This window comes from Papio anubis, chromosome 12, assembly GCF_008728515.1.
Source record: "Papio anubis isolate 15944 chromosome 12, Panubis1.0, whole genome shotgun sequence".
In the NCBI taxonomy this organism is placed as follows: Eukaryota; Metazoa; Chordata; class Mammalia; order Primates; family Cercopithecidae; genus Papio; species Papio anubis.
The window spans coordinates 92,871,933-92,890,118 of NC_044987.1; the positions used below are offsets into that span (position 1 = coordinate 92,871,933).

At 42.7% G+C, this 18,186-nt stretch overlaps 1 protein-coding gene across 4 annotated transcripts in view; it reads left to right on the forward strand.

Annotated features, from left to right (window-relative positions):
• The window catches only part of KIAA1549L (KIAA1549 like), a 297,801-nt gene that overhangs the window by 168,833 nt on the left and 110,782 nt on the right, over nt 1-18,186 (forward strand). For 2 of the 4 annotated variants that reach the window (XM_021925928.2, XM_009186337.3), the window contains exons 2-6: nt 3,263-5,815; nt 6,225-6,836; nt 9,209-9,324; nt 12,464-12,683; nt 13,526-13,659. In XM_021925928.2, coding sequence (XP_021781620.2) covers nt 3,263-5,815; nt 6,225-6,836; nt 9,209-9,324; nt 12,464-12,683; nt 13,526-13,659 — 3,635 coding nt within the window. The remainder of the gene's footprint in view (nt 1-3,262; nt 5,816-6,224; nt 6,837-9,208; nt 9,325-12,463; nt 12,684-13,525; nt 13,660-18,186) is intronic. The other 2 variants (XM_009186338.3, XM_003910061.5) reach the window with 2 other exon arrangements.

An 18,186-nucleotide genomic window follows, 5' to 3' on the forward strand; every position in this document is an offset into this window, starting at 1 on the left:
CCTGATCCCCTTGAAAATCAACTAAGTTTTAAAATTCAACCTATAATGGTGGTTATCTCTGGGGAGAAGAAAGACAGAGGGAACCCAGAGAGATACCAAGGAGAGGGCTCTGAAAATATTGACTCTGTTGTTAAGCTAAGAGGCACACGAGTGTTCATTTCATATAGATACTATTTTCTAAGTATAGATACTTACATATAGATATTATTTTACATGTAGATATTATTTTCTAAGTATGAACTATTCTTCTAGTTAAAGAGTGAAAAAAATTAATGTAACCTAAGGATTTGTCATTTCCTTGCTGGCCTATATTTCTCTTCTAGTTCATCAGGAACTCTAGTCAACTCTGCCTACAGATAGCATAGGCTATTCTTAGAGGGAAGTGCCCCCATCCTGTTCCTGTCTAGGTAATTTTTGGACTAAGGGCAAACCTTTATATTTAATCCTTATATATGTCTTCCTTTAGTAATAATTTCGGTCAGTTTGAAACATGACTGAATATCTTTGAAACATGTTTTTCTGAAATGCTTCAAATCAGTTCTTCTGAATTTGGTATCATTTGGTAATTCAGCGAACATGCTTTCTCCCTTGGCTTTGTGTGTATCATTGAGCTTTTTTTTAAGTCAGTAAATTCTGAGGTTAAATGTTTTTGAGAAATATCCCAAACATATTCCAGCAGTCAAATAGGTTTGAGAAATACTGGCTAAACAAAGTTTAATTAAATCATCCAACATCCTATTTATTAATTTTTTTACTACATACCTCTTATGTTTTCTTGACTATGATACTTTTCTGAGCCTTTATTTACATGATGATGAGAATATACCCACATAAATTCCAAATCCACTCTGGTGTCAGTTTCTGGATAGGTTAGGGCAAGTTAGATTATGTTTGAATGACAACCCCCAAATTGCAGTGACATAAAATAGCAAAGGCTAACTTCTTGCTCGTGCTGTCTGTATATCTTTGGTCAGCAAAGTCCATAGGAGATGCAGGCTGGTGAACCAGCAAACACTTTGAACATTTCTAGTTTCTTCTTTCTCCTCCTTCTTTGTCTTCTCCTTCTGTTTTTCAGTAGAAACTTACTGAAATATGTTGCTAGGTTTTGTTTCTTTTTGTTTTGTTTTGCTATGGAGAAAGTAAGTTCCGGAGAGTCTTCCTCCAGCACTTAAATGTTCTAGCCCAGAAGTGACATTTGTCATTTCTGCTTACAAACTCATTGGCCAGAACTAGTTACATGGCCTCCATCAACCACAGAAGTATCCAAGATGTTCAGTCCTCCCAGTGGGCTTAGAAGTGGGAGAGCCAGAAAGATATGGTCAGCATCATTAATGACTTTCACATGTGAATCTTGTATACAGCACTTCTCAAGATTGTTCATAGAAACTTTTCTTCATGAGGCATTTGGAATACTGTGCTTCATAGGAGCTACTTTGGGAAATACTAGTTTCTAGTCTGGAAAACAACAAGGTCCAGTAGAAGCAAATCCACTAGAGACTGTCTTTCTTCACTTCAGCATGGAGTTTTCCATCAGTCTCTCTTGGCCATGGTCCTTCAGTCAGTTACAGATCCCTTGGTATTAGCCCCCATTCCTTCATCCTGTTCGCAGAATTTCTTTTTTTTTTTAAAGAGTTTGCAAAACTTCCTGCTGAAAGTAAAAGCTGCTCAGCCTGTAGCATCCTTTTTCTGAGTTACAAGGCTATGTAATTGAAACAAGATGAATTTGTTTTGATTCTTGAATCCATGAGTTGGAGAATCCATTTAAACGAAGGTACAAAAGAAGAAATCCTACACAGATTTCACCTGACATCCACATAAAAGTGGATTCTAAAGTTTAACTGAAAGATACAAAAATGCAAAAATACCTTATACAGATGTTGTATTTACCCATATAAGTAACCGGATAAGACTGCATGCAAAGTGTGAAGTTGAGGCTATCTCGGAGATAAGCAACATGAACAGGGATGATTGAAGCATGAAAGCCGTATCCACCTTCTGTGTAAAATTGCAGGTGTCTGAGGGGGAGTACCACCTGCATGTGGTAACATAGAAACACAATTTCCATTGCAAACCATGAACCAGTTCCTAAGGAGGGCATGCATTTTAATGAAATACTATGCATATTTTGGTGTCTTGGAACTATATATGCATTTTGCCACTTATTTCTATTTGAGATGGGCCAGTGGAGGCCAGAGGGAGCTTTGGCTCTGCAGAAAGCACCCTAATGATCCTGATTTGGTGATCAGGAGACAGTCAGGCTGAGCTGGGCATCTGATTACAGCCTGCCTAGGAGATGGAGTTGGTTTCTCCTATAAAATCAAGTCAACAGCCTGATGTAGTATTGGCTTATACCCCGATGAGTTCTTAAAATGATATAAGGCCAATTTCTTGGTATCTGTACATCCCAAGAATGGGGAATTTTAAAAACAAGAAAAGGAAAAATGAGAAAGGAATTTTTCAGCATGTTGTCTAATTCAGAGTGAACTTCCAGCTTTCCAAGAGTTGTTTCCTCACCTCCATTTTAGCGGAGGTCACCAGCTTATGCCCTGCCTCCTTGTCTGTCTGCCTGTGGGGCCACACATGAGTGTTGACAGTTCTGCCCTCTGCAGGTGCTTTTGTGACACCAGGCCCTGTGAGAAGTGTCTCCTTCCTGGTTTTTTCTTCTGAAATAGCCTAATCTGAAAGAAAATCTCCTTTGCTGTTTGACATGGCGTGAATGATGGCACCTGGAAACCTTTTAAATCCAGGAAGATAAATATGTTTCATTGGAGCCATCTTTCCAAACGCAGACAACCTCAAATATTTCATATGAGATGCCTCAGGATCCTAAAAAAAGATTCATGCTTGAATACACAGTTCTTCTATAGTTTTGTGCATTTTGGGTTCCTGGATGAGGTTATTTTGGTGTCATTGACCATGGCAGTTGACCACATTCAGCTTTGAGTTTCTAGGTTGCAAGTTTCACAGTCCATGCCTTTTGGGTGGTACCAAAAAAATTTTTTTTTAATACACAAGTATTTTCCACATCTTTCCTTAAACATCACTTCATCAGAAACTGCTTCCCACCACCCCTGCCCTGTAGGTTCGCTGCAACATTTTCCTACTTGATATTATGTAATTTGTTGTTTGACTCTGTTTCCTGAGCCTTCTGTGATGGGTCCAGGCAGAGCCTGTCTTGCACACACCTTTGTCTCCAGCACCTGACCACAGCAGGCACTTCATGAACATCCAACCCCTGACGGCCTGATATTTTGTTTCACAGGAACAGGCAATCTACAGATGAATGTCACCCAGACTCCAGAGTCATTTCCTCCTGGGAAATTGTTACCAGTTTCACCAACATGGCCTTTCACAGAAGTCAAGTCTTCCTCAGCAGCAGACAGAAGCAAGACCGTGCTAGGACAGTCCTCTGACAACACAAGCTTGCCACAGTCAGCCCGAACCCCTGCGTCCAAGACACACCACAGAACTAGGGCTCACGTGGACTTCTCTTCTTCCCTTTACCAAGGAAGCGGACATAGCTCCTCCCTCGAACCTTCCAAGGATTCTACCGAGTCCCTGGTCCAACCGGGGCCTAAAGGGGGACAAGAAGCAGCCGATGTGTCAGGTTTGCCTCTCACCAGCATGCTCCCCTCGTTGTCCACAGTCCCGTCAGGGACGTCCTTCAGTGCTGTCCCCCCATCCCAGCCAGTATGGGCATTGGCTCCCTCCATTTCAAAGCATCCCCCAAGGTCAGACATTCCCCCACTCCTCCCTCCACTTCCATCCTCTTCATTGGCTCCTGACTCACCTCATTCCATCATCTCTGAACCAGCAGAGCAACCCCGCAAAGTGCCGTTAGTTCCCCAAACGCCTCCAGCCGACCCCTCTTCAGGTCAGAACATAGCTAATCCCCTAATCCCATTTTCTGATGAAATGGACCACACTGTATCCCAAAATGCTCAGGATCTCATAGGCATCCCTCATCTAGGTGTTTCTGGATCCTCAACAAAGTGGCATTCCCAGCTGTCCCCAACAGAGGGTCCCCATTCAGCAGGCTCATCCACACCTGGGTTTTTGAGCCCCATGGCAGAACTGTCCCATCCGTCTCCCCCTCCCCCAGCACTTGGAAGTCTTCCTCAGCTTCCAGATGGAAGCCCCACATGGTCAGTGTTGGAAGTGGCTTCAGATCCTGCATCCACCCAGCAGACCAAAGCTGGGATGGCTGGAAGAGTGCACAGTGGGGTGCCTTTGCCAACTTTTAAGAATACAGACACAGCGACCCATGAGGCTGAGCCTCCACTTTTCCAGACTGCAGAATCAGGGGCCGTAGAAATGAACAGCAGAAAGCTAGCCCCTGACACTGCAAACGACTCTGCTAACCCGCTGCGTTTGTCAGCAGCTCCAGAGAATTCCAGAGGGCCCGCCCTTTCGGCAGAACACACCTCTTCTTCTTTGGTGCCTTCTCCTCTGCATGTCACTGCACTGGGTCGAGAGCAAGCCATCCTTTCTGAGGCGGTTCCCACATCACCATCAACTGGGACAATCGACTTTCCCTCCGTACTTACTTTCCTCCAGCCCACAGAGAATCATGCCTCCCCATCTCCCGTGCTAGAAATGCCCACTCTTCCAGCAGAGGGCAGTCATGGGTCCCCTCCTGCAACTAGAGACTTGCTCCTCTCAGGCAGAGTTCCTAATCTTCTTTCCACATCTTGGACATTTCCCCGGTGGAAAAAGGACAGTGTGACAGCCATTTTAAGGAAAAATGAGGAGGCAAATGTGACAATTCCTCTCCAGGCCTTTCCAAGGAAAGAGGTTTTGAGTCTTCACACTGTAAATGGATTTGTCTCTGATTTCAGCACCCATCACGTCTCATCTCCCATTGTTACAGCACCAAGGACAAATCCCCTTCCTTCCGGATCACCTCTACCTTCCATACTCTCCATACAAGCCACCCAGACTGTTTTCCCATCTCTTGGCTTTTCCAACACAAAGCCAGAGGCTTCTGCAGCTGCTGTGGACCATTCTGGGTTGCCAGCTTCAGCTTCCAAACAGGTGAGAGCATCGCCCTCCTCCATGGATGTATATGATTCCTCAACAATAGGAGACATGAAAAAACCAGCAACCACAGATGTTTTCTGGAGTTCTCTTTCAGCAGAAACTGGATCCCTTTCCACAGAATCAATAATATCTGGCTTGCAGCAGCAAACAAATTATGATTTAAATGGACACACAATTAGCACCACAAGTTGGGAAACTCATTTAGCTCCAACGGCTCCTCCCAGTGGTTTAACTTCAGCTGCCAATGCCATAAAATCTCAGGATTTCAAAGACACTGCTGGGCATTCAGTGACTGCAGAAGGGTTTAGCATTCAGGATCTACTCCTCAGTACAAGCACTGAGCAGCCTGTGCAACAGTCAGACATGACCGTGGTTGGAAGCCATGTAGACCTCTGGCCCACAAGCAATAACAACCATTCCATAGACTTCCAAACAGCTGGAGTTGCGTATTACTCACCCACAACTCAACATTCTGTGTCTCAACTACAGTTGCCCGACCAGCCAGCACATCCTCTTTTGCTAACCTCGTCAAGACCAACTTCTACAGGTAGCTTGCAGGAAATGCTTTCAGATGGAACAGATACAGGTTCTGAAATTTCCAGTGACCTCAATTCATCACCTGAGAGAAATGCTTCCACACCATTCCAGAACATCTTGAGCTATCACTCTGCTGCTGAATCTTCTATTTCGACCAGTGTCTTTCCCAGGACCTCCTCCAGAGTGCTGCGGGCCTCTCAGCACCCCAAGAAATGGACAGGTGCAGCCACTAATGCAGGTAGTTTGTTTCCCAGTACCCCCAAAACAGGCATGACTGCTTTTGTGGTCAAAGCATCTTCAAGCTCAACGCAGATACCAGCCGTGCTCTGAAGGAGCTCGTACCCCCATCAGGAGTGAGTTAGCAGCCCCAAGTAGTCACCTCATTGGTCCCGTGCCCACCTGAGCTTTCGAAACTATTCAATGTAAGCATTCTTGCTGTCAACCATAGCTGTGCTGTAAGCGGCATTCTTGTTATGGTTAATCAACTTAATGAGCCTAGAGTTGTTTTGGCTAAGTTCTGTCCACTGCAAGCCCAGATTACAGAGACTTCACCCTAGCAAATCCATAAGTTACATCCATTCATCATCAGAACAAGTGACACGTGCATTCCTAGCCAATGACAAACTTTGTTTTTTCTCTCTTTACAGTGGACACAGTGTCATCTAAGGTAGAGCCAACAGCAGCAGCTGCCGTCACATTGTTTCTGAGGAAATCAAGTCCACCTGCATTGTCTGCAGCCCTGGTGGCTAAGGGCACCAGCAGCAGCCCTTTGGCCGTGGCCTCAGGACCAGCTAAGAGCAGTTCAGTGACTACTCTGGCTAAAAATGGCACAAACAAGGCTGCATCTGGCCCAAAGAGGACACCAGGGGCAGTCCATACAGCCTTCCCGTTCACGCCAACCTACATGTATGCAAGAACAGGACATACCACAAGCACACATACAGCCATGCAAGGAAACATGGGCACTGCCTCTGGCCTGTTGTCTACAACTTACCTCCCCAGGAAACCACAAGCCATGCACACTGGCCTCCCAAACCCCACCAACCCGGAGATGCCCAGAGCATCCACGCCACGCCCACTGACAGTCACGGCCGCACTGACATCCATTACAGCCTCAGTGAAGGCCACCCGGTTGCCACCGTTGCGAGCAGAAAACACGGATGCTGCCCTTCCTGCCGCATCGGCTGCAGTGGTCACTTCTGGCAAAATGGCATCCAACCTGGAGTGTCAGATGTCCAGTAAGCTCCTGGTGAAGACAGGTATGAGACCACTGTTCTGATCTGAAAGCAGCAAGCCTGGCCTCAGAGATGTAACAATAATGTTTGTTTTAGATCTGTGGTCCTCAACCAGGGGAGATTTTTCACCCTCCCCCAGGGACATTTGGCTATGTCTGGAGACATTTTTGGTTGTTATACTTGGTGGCTGGAGGTACTACTATAATCTGGTGGGATAGAGACTAGGGATACTGCTCAACATCTTACAATGTGCAGAACAGCCCCAACCACAAAAATTAATCCAGCCTAAAACATCCATAGGGCCAAGGCTGCAAAACCATGAGATTTAGCAAGTGTTAGAGGAGAGAGAGCCTGATGCAGCATGGGTCTGGTCCTAGGATCAGTCCTGATATCAGAAGCCCCCGGAAACCACAGTTCTGCCAGTGGGTCTAAGAATGCAAAGGTACTGTTTTTCATCAATGATGTCTTACATGAATGAATGATGTGGTTCGTAAAATATAACATCTTGGGAAGTGCTACAGAGTTCAGAAAGGCTTTTGTCTTGCATTTTTTCAATTAGCTGATAGCAAAAGTACAACTTCTGCACACTGTGTGGGAGCCCAGGATTTCTTTTGATGTTAGAAAGAAGATTTTCTTGAAAAAGTGGGATGGGCAGCACCAGAATTGTGAGCAAGGATGGGATGCTATCTTTCAAGCCCCCACTCCCCAGCTGTAGCAAAGCAGGCCTAGAATGCATGGAGAGCTTTTCATAGTATGGCAATGTTTGCTAGAAAAAACATTAGACAAATTATTTGGAAGAGCACGCCAGTGTTGAATGCTCACATCCTGCCTTCCTCCTCACCCCACAAAGAATTAAATGAAATTATATCTTGAGACATATCCTATTCTAAAATGGGAAATTGTGAAATTAGGCATAGCAAAAAGTACGGTATCTCTTTCTGTTTCTCAAGAAATTATACCATCTGGGTTTCCACACTCTGTCCCCGCTCCATTCCACTCTCCTCTGGGTGGCAGGCAGCCCTGGCCGCTCAGAGGCAGAAGTTGGAAACATTGTCTTCTCTGTCTTCTTCCCAGCCCCCCACCAACCCAGCTACATCTAATCAATCACCAGTTCCTTTCACTTCTACCTCCTGGATACCCCTTCTCTCCATCCTCATTCACACTGCCACTTCCCTAGTTCACACTGTCATCATCACTCACCTAAATTTCTGCCACAACAGCCACATTTATCTCTCTGCCTTCAGAGTCCCCCCTCTTCAATCTGTTCTCCAGTCTGCAGTCGAGAACCTTCTAAAATGCATTCCTTTGCTTAAAACTCATTTCTCATTGCCCTTAGGACCAAGCTTAAACATATATTTATAGTCATCCCCTCTTATCTGCAGGGGATCTATTCCAAGACCCCCAGTGGATGCATGAAACTGCAGGTAGTACCAATCCCTATATCAACTGTGAATTTTTCTATTCATACATACCTATGATAAAGCTTAATTTGTAAGTTAGGTGCAGTAAAGGTCAACAACAACTAGTAATAGAACAAGTGTAACAATAGACTGTAATAAGAGTGATGTGAATGTGGTCTTTTTCTCCCTTTCTTTGACTCTCTTTCTCAAAATACCATACTCACCTGTTTTCAGACTGTGGTTGACTCCAGTACATAAAACCATGGAAAGCAACACTGTGGCTAAGAGGGAACTACTGTACACTGAAATATTTTGCTTCTTTCCCCTGTGCCTTTGTGCTTGGTACTCCCTCTGCTGAGAGGGGGTGAGGGGAATCTCTTCCCCCTTGTCAAATTTCACTCTTGTGATCCTTCGGAACTTAGCTGAAGCATCAGTTCCAATGGAAATTCTCCCTGATCCCCATCCCTTTACCAAACTCAGGGCTGGGTGCTCCTGGGAGCTCTGGCAGCATCCTAGGCTTCCCTTCAAACAACACCTGTCACATTCGATCCCAAATGCCTATTCTCTGTCCTGTGTCTCCATCCCACTTGTGAGACGGGGATGGCACCTTCCTAATCCAAGGTTGTTTGAGGCTGCAGCACCGAGCTCAGGGCCTGCACCTAAGGAGGCTGTCCGTGAATGTTGTTGCAGGAATTTCATCGCATGCACTGTCGAGCCGGCTTTCAAAGTCAGGGGCAGCATCTGTCAGAAATGAAATGCCACCAGCATACCAGCTCTCTCTCTGCTTGGGTCACACAAATGGCTAGGGCCTTCTTTCCTTAGGACTTTAGCAGGACCCACAGAGCTACCAGCCCAGCCCACCCCGTCACTGATGGCCCTGTGCTTACCATCTCTGCCCAGAACTTGCAGAAGGTGGCGGCTGGGAGGAGCGGAGGGCAAGTGAATGATGAGGCTTGCCGCCTTGCCTGATTGCCATGCTTCTATTTCGCTCCACAGTTCTCTTTCTCACCCAAAGGAGAACGCAGATCAGTGAATCCTTGAAGTTCAGTATCGCCAAAGGGCTCACACAGGCATTGCGGAAGGCTTTCCACCAGAACGATGTCTCAGCTCACGTAAGTGCTTTGCTTTGTAACCAAACTAATCCATCGCAGTCTGGCTCTTGGGTCTAGAATATGTTGAGATTGTTTTCCTCCTTTCTAGACATCATAACAACACTGGCCAGAAGTAGAATCTGTCTTCACTTTGACAACTAGCTAATGTGTAGTGGCTCAAGAAAAAGGTCTAATTTTGAGATGGAAAATGGAGACTAATTGCTTTATGGCTAGATTTCTTTTTAAAGATTGGATATATTGGCCAGGTGTGTGGCTCACATCTATAATCCTAACACTTTGGAAGGCCGAGGTGGGTGATCACTTGAGGTCAGGAGTTCAAGACCAGCCTGGCAACATGGTAAAACCCCATCTCTACTAAAAATACAAAAATTAGCTGGGCGTGGTGGTGGGTGCCTCCTAGCTACTTGGAGGCTGAGGCAGGAGAATCGCTTGAATCCGGGAGGTGGAGGTTGCAGTGAGCTGAGATCGTGCCACTCCAGCCTGGCCGACAGAGTGAGTCTCTGCCTCAAAAACAAACGAACAAACAAGCCTGGATATATTGTTTTAAACCATCCCATTATCCCATCGTTTGGGGAAAGTATTTACGTTGTTCGTGTAATTCTCTAGAAAACTCTCCATTGCTTTTCTCCTTATTTTTGTCACTATCATAAAGAGTGATTTATTTCTGGACATTCAGAAATTACCCTGACCTATAAATCGAGTCTGTCTTTGCTTAAATTGCCCACTGCAGACAGGGAAGTAAACATTTTTTCTTTTAATGCCAAGTACTGTTTAATGAGTGCTGGCTGATTTTGATGGCTTATCTAAGAGATGGAAGCTTCACTTTACATCTTTGGGTTTGATTCCAAGTTTTCAAACAGTAAATGCAGTTGGCAGTCAGTAGACTCCCATTTGCACCACTAAAAACTATTGCTCTGGCTTCTTCTTTTGATGTTCTGTCCTACAGCTGCAGTCAGCTTACCGACCCCCTTCCCTCCCATCAACACCGAGGACTAGAAAGGAGATTTGGCACATACTTTATTGGTCATTGTCGATCTCTTTTATATATTTCTAAAAAAGAAAAAAAAAAGAAAGAAATGCATTCTATGAGAGGCTCTTATGATTTCTGCACCAGAAACTTTATGGGAAGTTGAAAAGGTGAATATTTCCATTTAGTTGCCTGATACAATTTTCACTAATCTTCAGTCATTCTCAAACTACTTTTATAGTTTTGGTCTATTGCTGCATATCATCACAGACCAGTGTGACCATGAGTATTTGGTTTTTTTTGTTTTGTTTTGTTTTGTTTTTTCTTAACGGGCTTTCTTTTAAAAACTTAAGTAGAAAAGGCATTTGATATTACACCATAAATGGAAATCAAGATCATTTGCCACAAATAAAAGGTAATGGTAAGAATGAGAATAGTGGAAACCAAACAGCTTGTTAAATTCAAGCTAGAGGTTGTTGCTTGCAGAAAGCTCTAAGGCTGAGCCTGGTATCCCTTTGTGTCTTTGTTTATTTAAAAAAGGAATTAGCAAAGGTTAGAGAAATGTTAAAAGCAAATATTCACTAAACTGAGACTTATTCCTTGGGATCATTGGAAGGGTTGAAAGGGAACAACTTTCTCACTGAGTGGTTTAGTTGGTTTAATGTCATCTTGTGCTGTGTCCACGTTCCATGCTGAAATACCTCTTGTTCCACCTAAAATCATCTTGAGCACCATCTTCAGGAAAAACTGAGGGGGAGCACACAATGTTGAGGAAGGAAAGGCACACTCATCCTGTTGCAAAATCAGTTGTCTTGCTTCCTTTGGAAAATACACACGGAGATGCAAGAAGATGGGGAGACAGCAGGTGTCAAAAACTTACTGGCCGGGCACAGTGGTTCATGCCTATAGTCCCAACAGTTTAGGAGGCCAAGGTGGGAGGGTCACTTGAGGCCAGCAGTTTGAGATCAGTGTGGGCAATGTAGTGAGACCTCCATCTCTACAAAACATATATAAATTAGCCAGGTATGGTGGCACACACCTATAGTCCTAGCTACTCGAGAGGCTGAGGTGGGAGAATTGCTTGAGCCCAGGAGGTCAAGGCTGCAGTGAGCTGTGATCACACCACTGTACTCCAGTCTGGGTGACAGAGCAAGACCCTGTCCAAAAAAAAAAAAAAAACAAACACTCACAAAACGAAACCCTGAGTTCCAGTTTTACAAGATGAAAAGAGTTCTGGAAATGGATGGTAGTGATAGCTGTACACCCATTATGATTGTGTTTAATAGCACTGAACAGCACACTAAAAAATGGTTAAGATGGTAAATTGTATATTGTGTGTATTTTACCACAATAAAAACTTAGAAAAAAAGGAGCTACATACATATATGTATGTGTTTATATATGTTACTCTTTTCTCTGTTTTTCAAATACACAAATTCTATAATAAACATTACATTTAATATATAAAAACCAAAAGAAATTTTTAAAAAACCTGAACTGTAAATATGTAACATCAAGAAAGGAAAAATAAGAATAAAATCTAAAGCCTCAAAATCCTACAATTGAGACAGAAAGAGCTCAGACCATCAGTGTCCCCTAGGATTCAGCTGTCGGAGAAATTCTCTGTGGTGCATCCCCGCCTTGGTCTTGAACCAATTTACAAGCCAAGGACAGAGTCTGAACGAGTCTTCTCTCTGCTTCTAGAAAGAGGAATTCACTTTATTTACTTCTTGACCTGTGCCCCAAAGGTGCCCCCACTTAATCTATCATTTCTACCTTTTAATTCTCATAAATGATGAGAAATACAAAAAGTGATTTCCCCCAGCATTTCATTCACTGAAAATCTCTTTGAACTACTTTCTCCTCTCTACCTTTTTGGTAATAATAATGGATGGTCACAGGATTATACTGAGGCACTTAAAGAATAAAGAAGATACAGATTCAATTCTATTCCATGAAGATTTGATGTAAATTATATTTTGTTGTTTTTGTGATATTTTGAGACTTGCCAGTCCAAATTATGCTTTATAGGATTGTTAAGAATATTTGTTGAATGAGAAAGTTCTATTCTCCAGTCTTGTTTCTAACAGCCGTGGTTCTAAGAAATACCAAGAAGAACTTAAAGTACTGTGGAAATAAACAATGGGTTTTGTGGGTCCATTTGTTTTGTAGGTGGACATTCTGGAATATTCTCATAATGTCACAGTTGGTTATTATGCTACCAAAGGGAGGTTGGTGTATTTGCCTGCTGTGGTGATGGAAATGCTGGGTGTGTATGGAGTCAGCAACGTCACTGCAGACCTGAAGCAACATACCCCAAACTTACAGTCTGTGGCAGTACTTGCCTCCCCATGGAATCCCCAGCCTGCAGGCTACTTCCAGCTAAAAACAGGCAAGTGACTCGGAAGGAGAGGATTTTATCCATTCTTGGGTTCAGGGCAGTACCAAGTGGACACCTGTTTAAAAACTCCATCACTAGCTGCTATGTCATTTTTTAAAGTCCCTGTGAATCTTCTTCAAGCGGTCCTGCTCATCAAATGTCCAAGTTCCTTGCACATGAGCCTAAACTCTTCCAACCCTAGATTTGCTAGAAATGTTCTATCATAGGAGCCTTCCTTCCCAATTTACATACTTAGTACTTTTGAGCACCAGGTACTATATTTTATATTTCTTTCTATATTATCAGTGGATACTAATAATAGTTGAACGTGCAAAAAAAAAAATCTATAGTTTGGATTGGGTTCAAGATGCCACTGAATGAGAATCTCTGAGTTTAGGTCTTAGAATATATTTTTTTCAAACTCTCTGGTGATTTCTGGTCTGCAAAGTTTGTAACCTACAGGAGTGGAGAAACTCTTAAAATCAAAACACTCAATCAACTTAGCAATGGAGGTCAATTGATTTTCTTCCCTCCGAAGAAACAGAAGGCACGATCTCTCTTAGATTATGATTTGTCAGTCTTGAACAGATGTCTACGTATTCCAATCAGATAAAATCATAAAATCTTTTGCATTGGAGGGAATCTCTGGTTTGATCGTGCTTTTAATTCTTCTGTGTTATAAATCATCTTAAGAGCCACTTTCAAAACTACAATCAAACCTTGTCTGGCCTTATTATTTATTTGCCTTATTCCTCTCATCTGAAGTCATGCTGTTTTATATAATGACCACCGTTAAATCCAAGGAACTGAGGCATGGAGCTTTGGTGAACACTGATTGACTACTCTCATTCTAGTGCTGCAGTTTGTGAGCCAAGCGGACAACATACAGTCCTGCAAGTTTGCTCAGACAATGGAACAGAGGCTGCAGAAAGCATTCCAGGATGCCGAGAGGAAAGTCCTGAATACCAAAAGCAACTTGACAATTCAGGTAGGGAGGAGGGTGCTTCAGGCTGTGTAGTTGACGGACAACCACAATGCAGATTCTGGCAAGAAATGACTTGGGTCTTCCCTTTCAGAGCTACCATGTATAAATGTAACTTTGCACTTCAGACATTGGTGAGGATGTCTGGGATCTGGCCATGACAGTAGGGATGCTGTGTCACTGTGCCCCTATTGTGGTTTGGGTTTTATATTTCTTTCCCCATGGGATGCTTTCTCAGGCCTTTCTAATACGTTTATTATTTTGAAAAGTTGAATTAGTCTGTACTGTATATGTCAAATGTCTAATATAAAATGAATAAATGAATCAATTCTAAGTAGCTAAGTCACCAAGATTTGCCCATTCTGTGATTTTAGGCATTGGCTTATATTCCAGTCACCTTAGTTTAGACACATGCCAACACACATACACACAGACATATACACACACACACACACACACACATGCCCACTCACACACATACACATGCATTTTATATTGAAGTCTTTACTATGTGCCAGGAACTGTGCTAAGTGTTTTACAAATATTTTGCTACATAATACTTAAGACATCTTTCGGAGATATTCTTACTCCCATTTCACAGAGAACTGAGAGCCTAAGAAAATTCCAGAAAGTCACACAGTTAGTAAAGAATGGAAGAAGGACTTCAGTCAAAAGCCAGTGTTCTTATCCACTACGCTATACTCACATCGATGCAATGTAGAAATGGGGTCCTTAATGAAGCCTGTGTCAAACAACGGAATTCTTTCCCAGGAAAAATCCCTGGGAAATGAATCATGGCGTGAGTGAGGAGGAAGTAAGAGATGAGGTTAGAAGCTACAGGAGTCTAAGAGTTAAAGGGTGATGGGAAAGTGTCCCCTGTAGGGGCTGCTTTTATTGGGGGACAGGATTTTAGATGCTCTTGGACATTTAAACAGCCCTTTAAAAATTTTTTTAGTTATTTGTAGAGATGGGGTCTCCATATATTGCATAAGTCGATCTCAAACTCCTAGGCTCAAGCGATTCTCCCTTGGCGGCCTCCCAAAGTGCTGGGATTACAGGCATGAACCATCACACCTGGGTCACTGCATCTCAGCTTTTTGGATTAACAATGTACACGTCACCAAAAGCCTTTTTCAGACCTTTTTTTTTTTTTTTTTTTTTTTTGCAATTACATAGCTATCCCACTAAGGACAGATGCCTCTTAATGACATTCATCTAGCCCCCAATTAACTCTTCTTTTCAATGTCTCTGTTTTGACTACTGAACTAAAGCCTTTGCAATTAGACCCAGTGGTTTTAAAATGGACATTTAGCATAAGTGAATTATCGGCAAAGCCAATATGATGTAGAAAGCCTACAGTTTAACTTGAGTGAGTGAGCAGCTTTCCTGTTCTAGATTCATCCAAAGTGTAGATGGAAGTATCTCATTATGATTTGGTTCATGTTAGATGAAGATCTAAAAATGTGTCACAGACTGAAGATTTATGTAAGGAGTGTGACTCAGCTCTCTTGTGGCAACTCTTTTTCTTTCTGATTGGATTTGTGATCCTCACAGGTGCGTGAGCCTAGTTAGATCTTGGCAGCACAGCATACTTTAATTGTATTCAGGAAGCACAGACTTATTGAGTGCCTGCTATTTATCAGGCACTGGAAAGGACACCAAGATAAGCTGCCCTTGGCCTTAAGAAGCGTCCTTGTGGTGTTGTATGGTAGTTATGGACCATTAGAGGAAACTTTATAGATCAAGTAACAAACCTTCCTTGGAAAAGACGATAGGAGGTGGTTTGAAGATTACATCTAAATAGATTTTAGATGCTCTTGAACATTTAAAGAGCTCTTGAAATGAATGGATAATTGGATGAACTGTTTTTGTTAACCCTGTTTCCATTTTTGCCTTGGCTGACAGGAAGCCCAGAGCCAAATTTGTTGCCTGGATTTAGTAACCCTCAGGGCCCCTGTATTACGCATGGTAACTGCATGCTAATGTTCCCTTGGGGCTGTCTTTCACCAGGGCCTGGTTTTATAATTAACTTTTCCTTTTATATTGTATAATATATAATTTGTAAGGTACCTTGAATCCTTTGTGGAATAAGACCATGTAAATATTTAATTAATTTGCTCAGAGAGTCATTGAAAAACCGACTTAAAAACCTGTATAAGTTTGGTATTAGGGACTAGATTACAGTGGACTCAATTAGGATGTTTTTGGTTGCCAGGGACAGAATCTAAGCTGATGAAGCTTAAGCAAAAAGGAAGTGATTGGCTCATGTAACTGAAAGGTTCATATTTATTTATTCAGACATAATTGTATCCAGGTGATTAGATGATGTCTTCATCAAGCTCTCTCTTCGTTTCTTGGTTGGCTTTGCTCTACACTGGCATTGTCTGTGGCTCCCATGGGGTGGCCCCTCACAACCCCAGATTTGTCTCATCCTTGTTGCTCACAGTCTTGTAGGACCAAAGTGCCTTTCCTGCTGTCATTCCAGTAAAATTCCTGGGATTAGCTCTCATTCAACCTACTATGCCCTTTGTGGATCACTAACTGGCCAAGGAAATGAAATGTCCCAATGAAGTAGGCCTGACTGCTCCTGAAACCTGGGTGGGGCAGCCCCATCCAGAACACATGAGCAAAGAGGAGAAGTGGTTCCCCCAGGAAAATTGTGATGCTATCAAGAAGGGAGGATAGATGCTGGGTAGGCAAACAACAGCTTTCTGTTCTATCAGCCTATAGTTCTTAGCTAAATGAATCATGGCATGAGTGAGGGGTAAGTAAGAGATGAGGTTAGAGGCTGCAGGAGTCTAAGAGTTCAAGGGTGACAGGAAAGTGTTCCCTGTAGGAACCGCTTCTATTGGGGGACAGGGCATGAATTTCAGGGACCAGTGCCCTGACCTTGAACCTGTAGGCCTCTTATTTTTGGAGCTATTCTCAAGTATACGTCAAGAATGACCTCACTTTTCTTACCTGTAAAAAATGAGTATATTAAAGAAAACAAACAAATGGAAAGACTTCCTGTGCTTATGGATTGGGAGATTTTATTTTATTTATTTATTTTTTTGAGATGGAGTCTCGCTCTGTTGCCCAGGCTGGAGTGCAGTGGCGCGATCTCGGCTCACTGCATGCTCCGCCTCCCAGGTTCGTGCCATTCTCCTGCCTCAGCCTCCCGAGTAGCTGGGACTACAGGCGCCCGCCACCACGCCTGGCTAATTTTTTTTGTATTTTTTTAATAGAGATGGGGTTTCACTGTGTTAGCCAGGATGGTCTCAATCTCCTGACCTCATGATCCACCCGCCTCGGCCTCTCAAAGTGCTGGGATTACAGGTGTGAGCCACCACACCTGGCTGGATTGGGAGATTTTATATTGATTGTCACTACCCAAAGGGATCTGAAGATTTAATGTAATTCCTATCAAAATAGAAAAATTAACCCCAAAATTCCCATGGAATCTCAAGGGGCTGTGAGTAGCCAAAGCAATCTTGAAAAGGAAGAACTAGGTTGGAGGTCCCACACTTCCTGATTTCAAAACTTACTACGAAGCTATGGTAATCAAAACAATGTGGTGCTGGCATAAAGGCAGACATTTAGACAAATGGAATAGAAGAGAGAGCCCAGAAATAACCCCTCTAGTATATGGTCAGATATTTTTTGACAAAGGTGCCAAGGCTATTTGATGGGGAAAGGACAGTCTTTTTAACACATTAGGAAAACTGAATATTCACATGTGATCCCAAAAGAATGAAGTTGGATCCTTTCTTAACACCATCTACCAAAAATAACTCCAAATGGATCAAAGATCTAAATGTAAGATCTAAAACTATAGGACTTTTGTAGGAAAACATAGGGGAAAAACTTCGTGACACACAGTATTTGGCAATGACTTGTTGGACATGACACAGGCAAACAAAAGAAAAAGGCAAATTAGACTTCATCAAAATTAAAAACTTCTGTGCATCCAAAAACACCACCAGCAGAGTGAAAAAGCAACTCATAGAATAAATGAAAATATTTGCAAATCATATATCTGGTAAACAGTTAATAATCAGAATATGTAGAGAATACCTACAACTCAATAATAAAAACAAACAAACCAAAAAAAAAAAAACAAGGAATGAGCAAAGGACTTGAATAGACATTTCTCCAAAAAAGATATACAGATGACTTAAGCACATGACAAGATGCTCTACATCACTAATCATTAAAGAAATGCAGATCGAAACCGTGAGATACCTATTCGCATCTATTAGAATGGCTATTCTCAAAAAATAGAAAGTCCTAAGTGTTGACGATGATGTAGAGAAATTGGAACCCTAATGCATTGCTAGTGGGAAAGTCGAATACTGCATTCCCTGTGGAAGGCAGCATGGTGGTTTCTTAAATAACTAAACTTAGAATTACCATATGGTTCAGCACTTCCGTTTCTCAGTATATACCAAAAAGAATTAAAAGTAGGGACTCAAACAGGTATTTATACACTCATGTTCATAGTAGCGTTATTCACAACAGCCAAAATGTGGAAGCAACTCATGTGTCCATTAA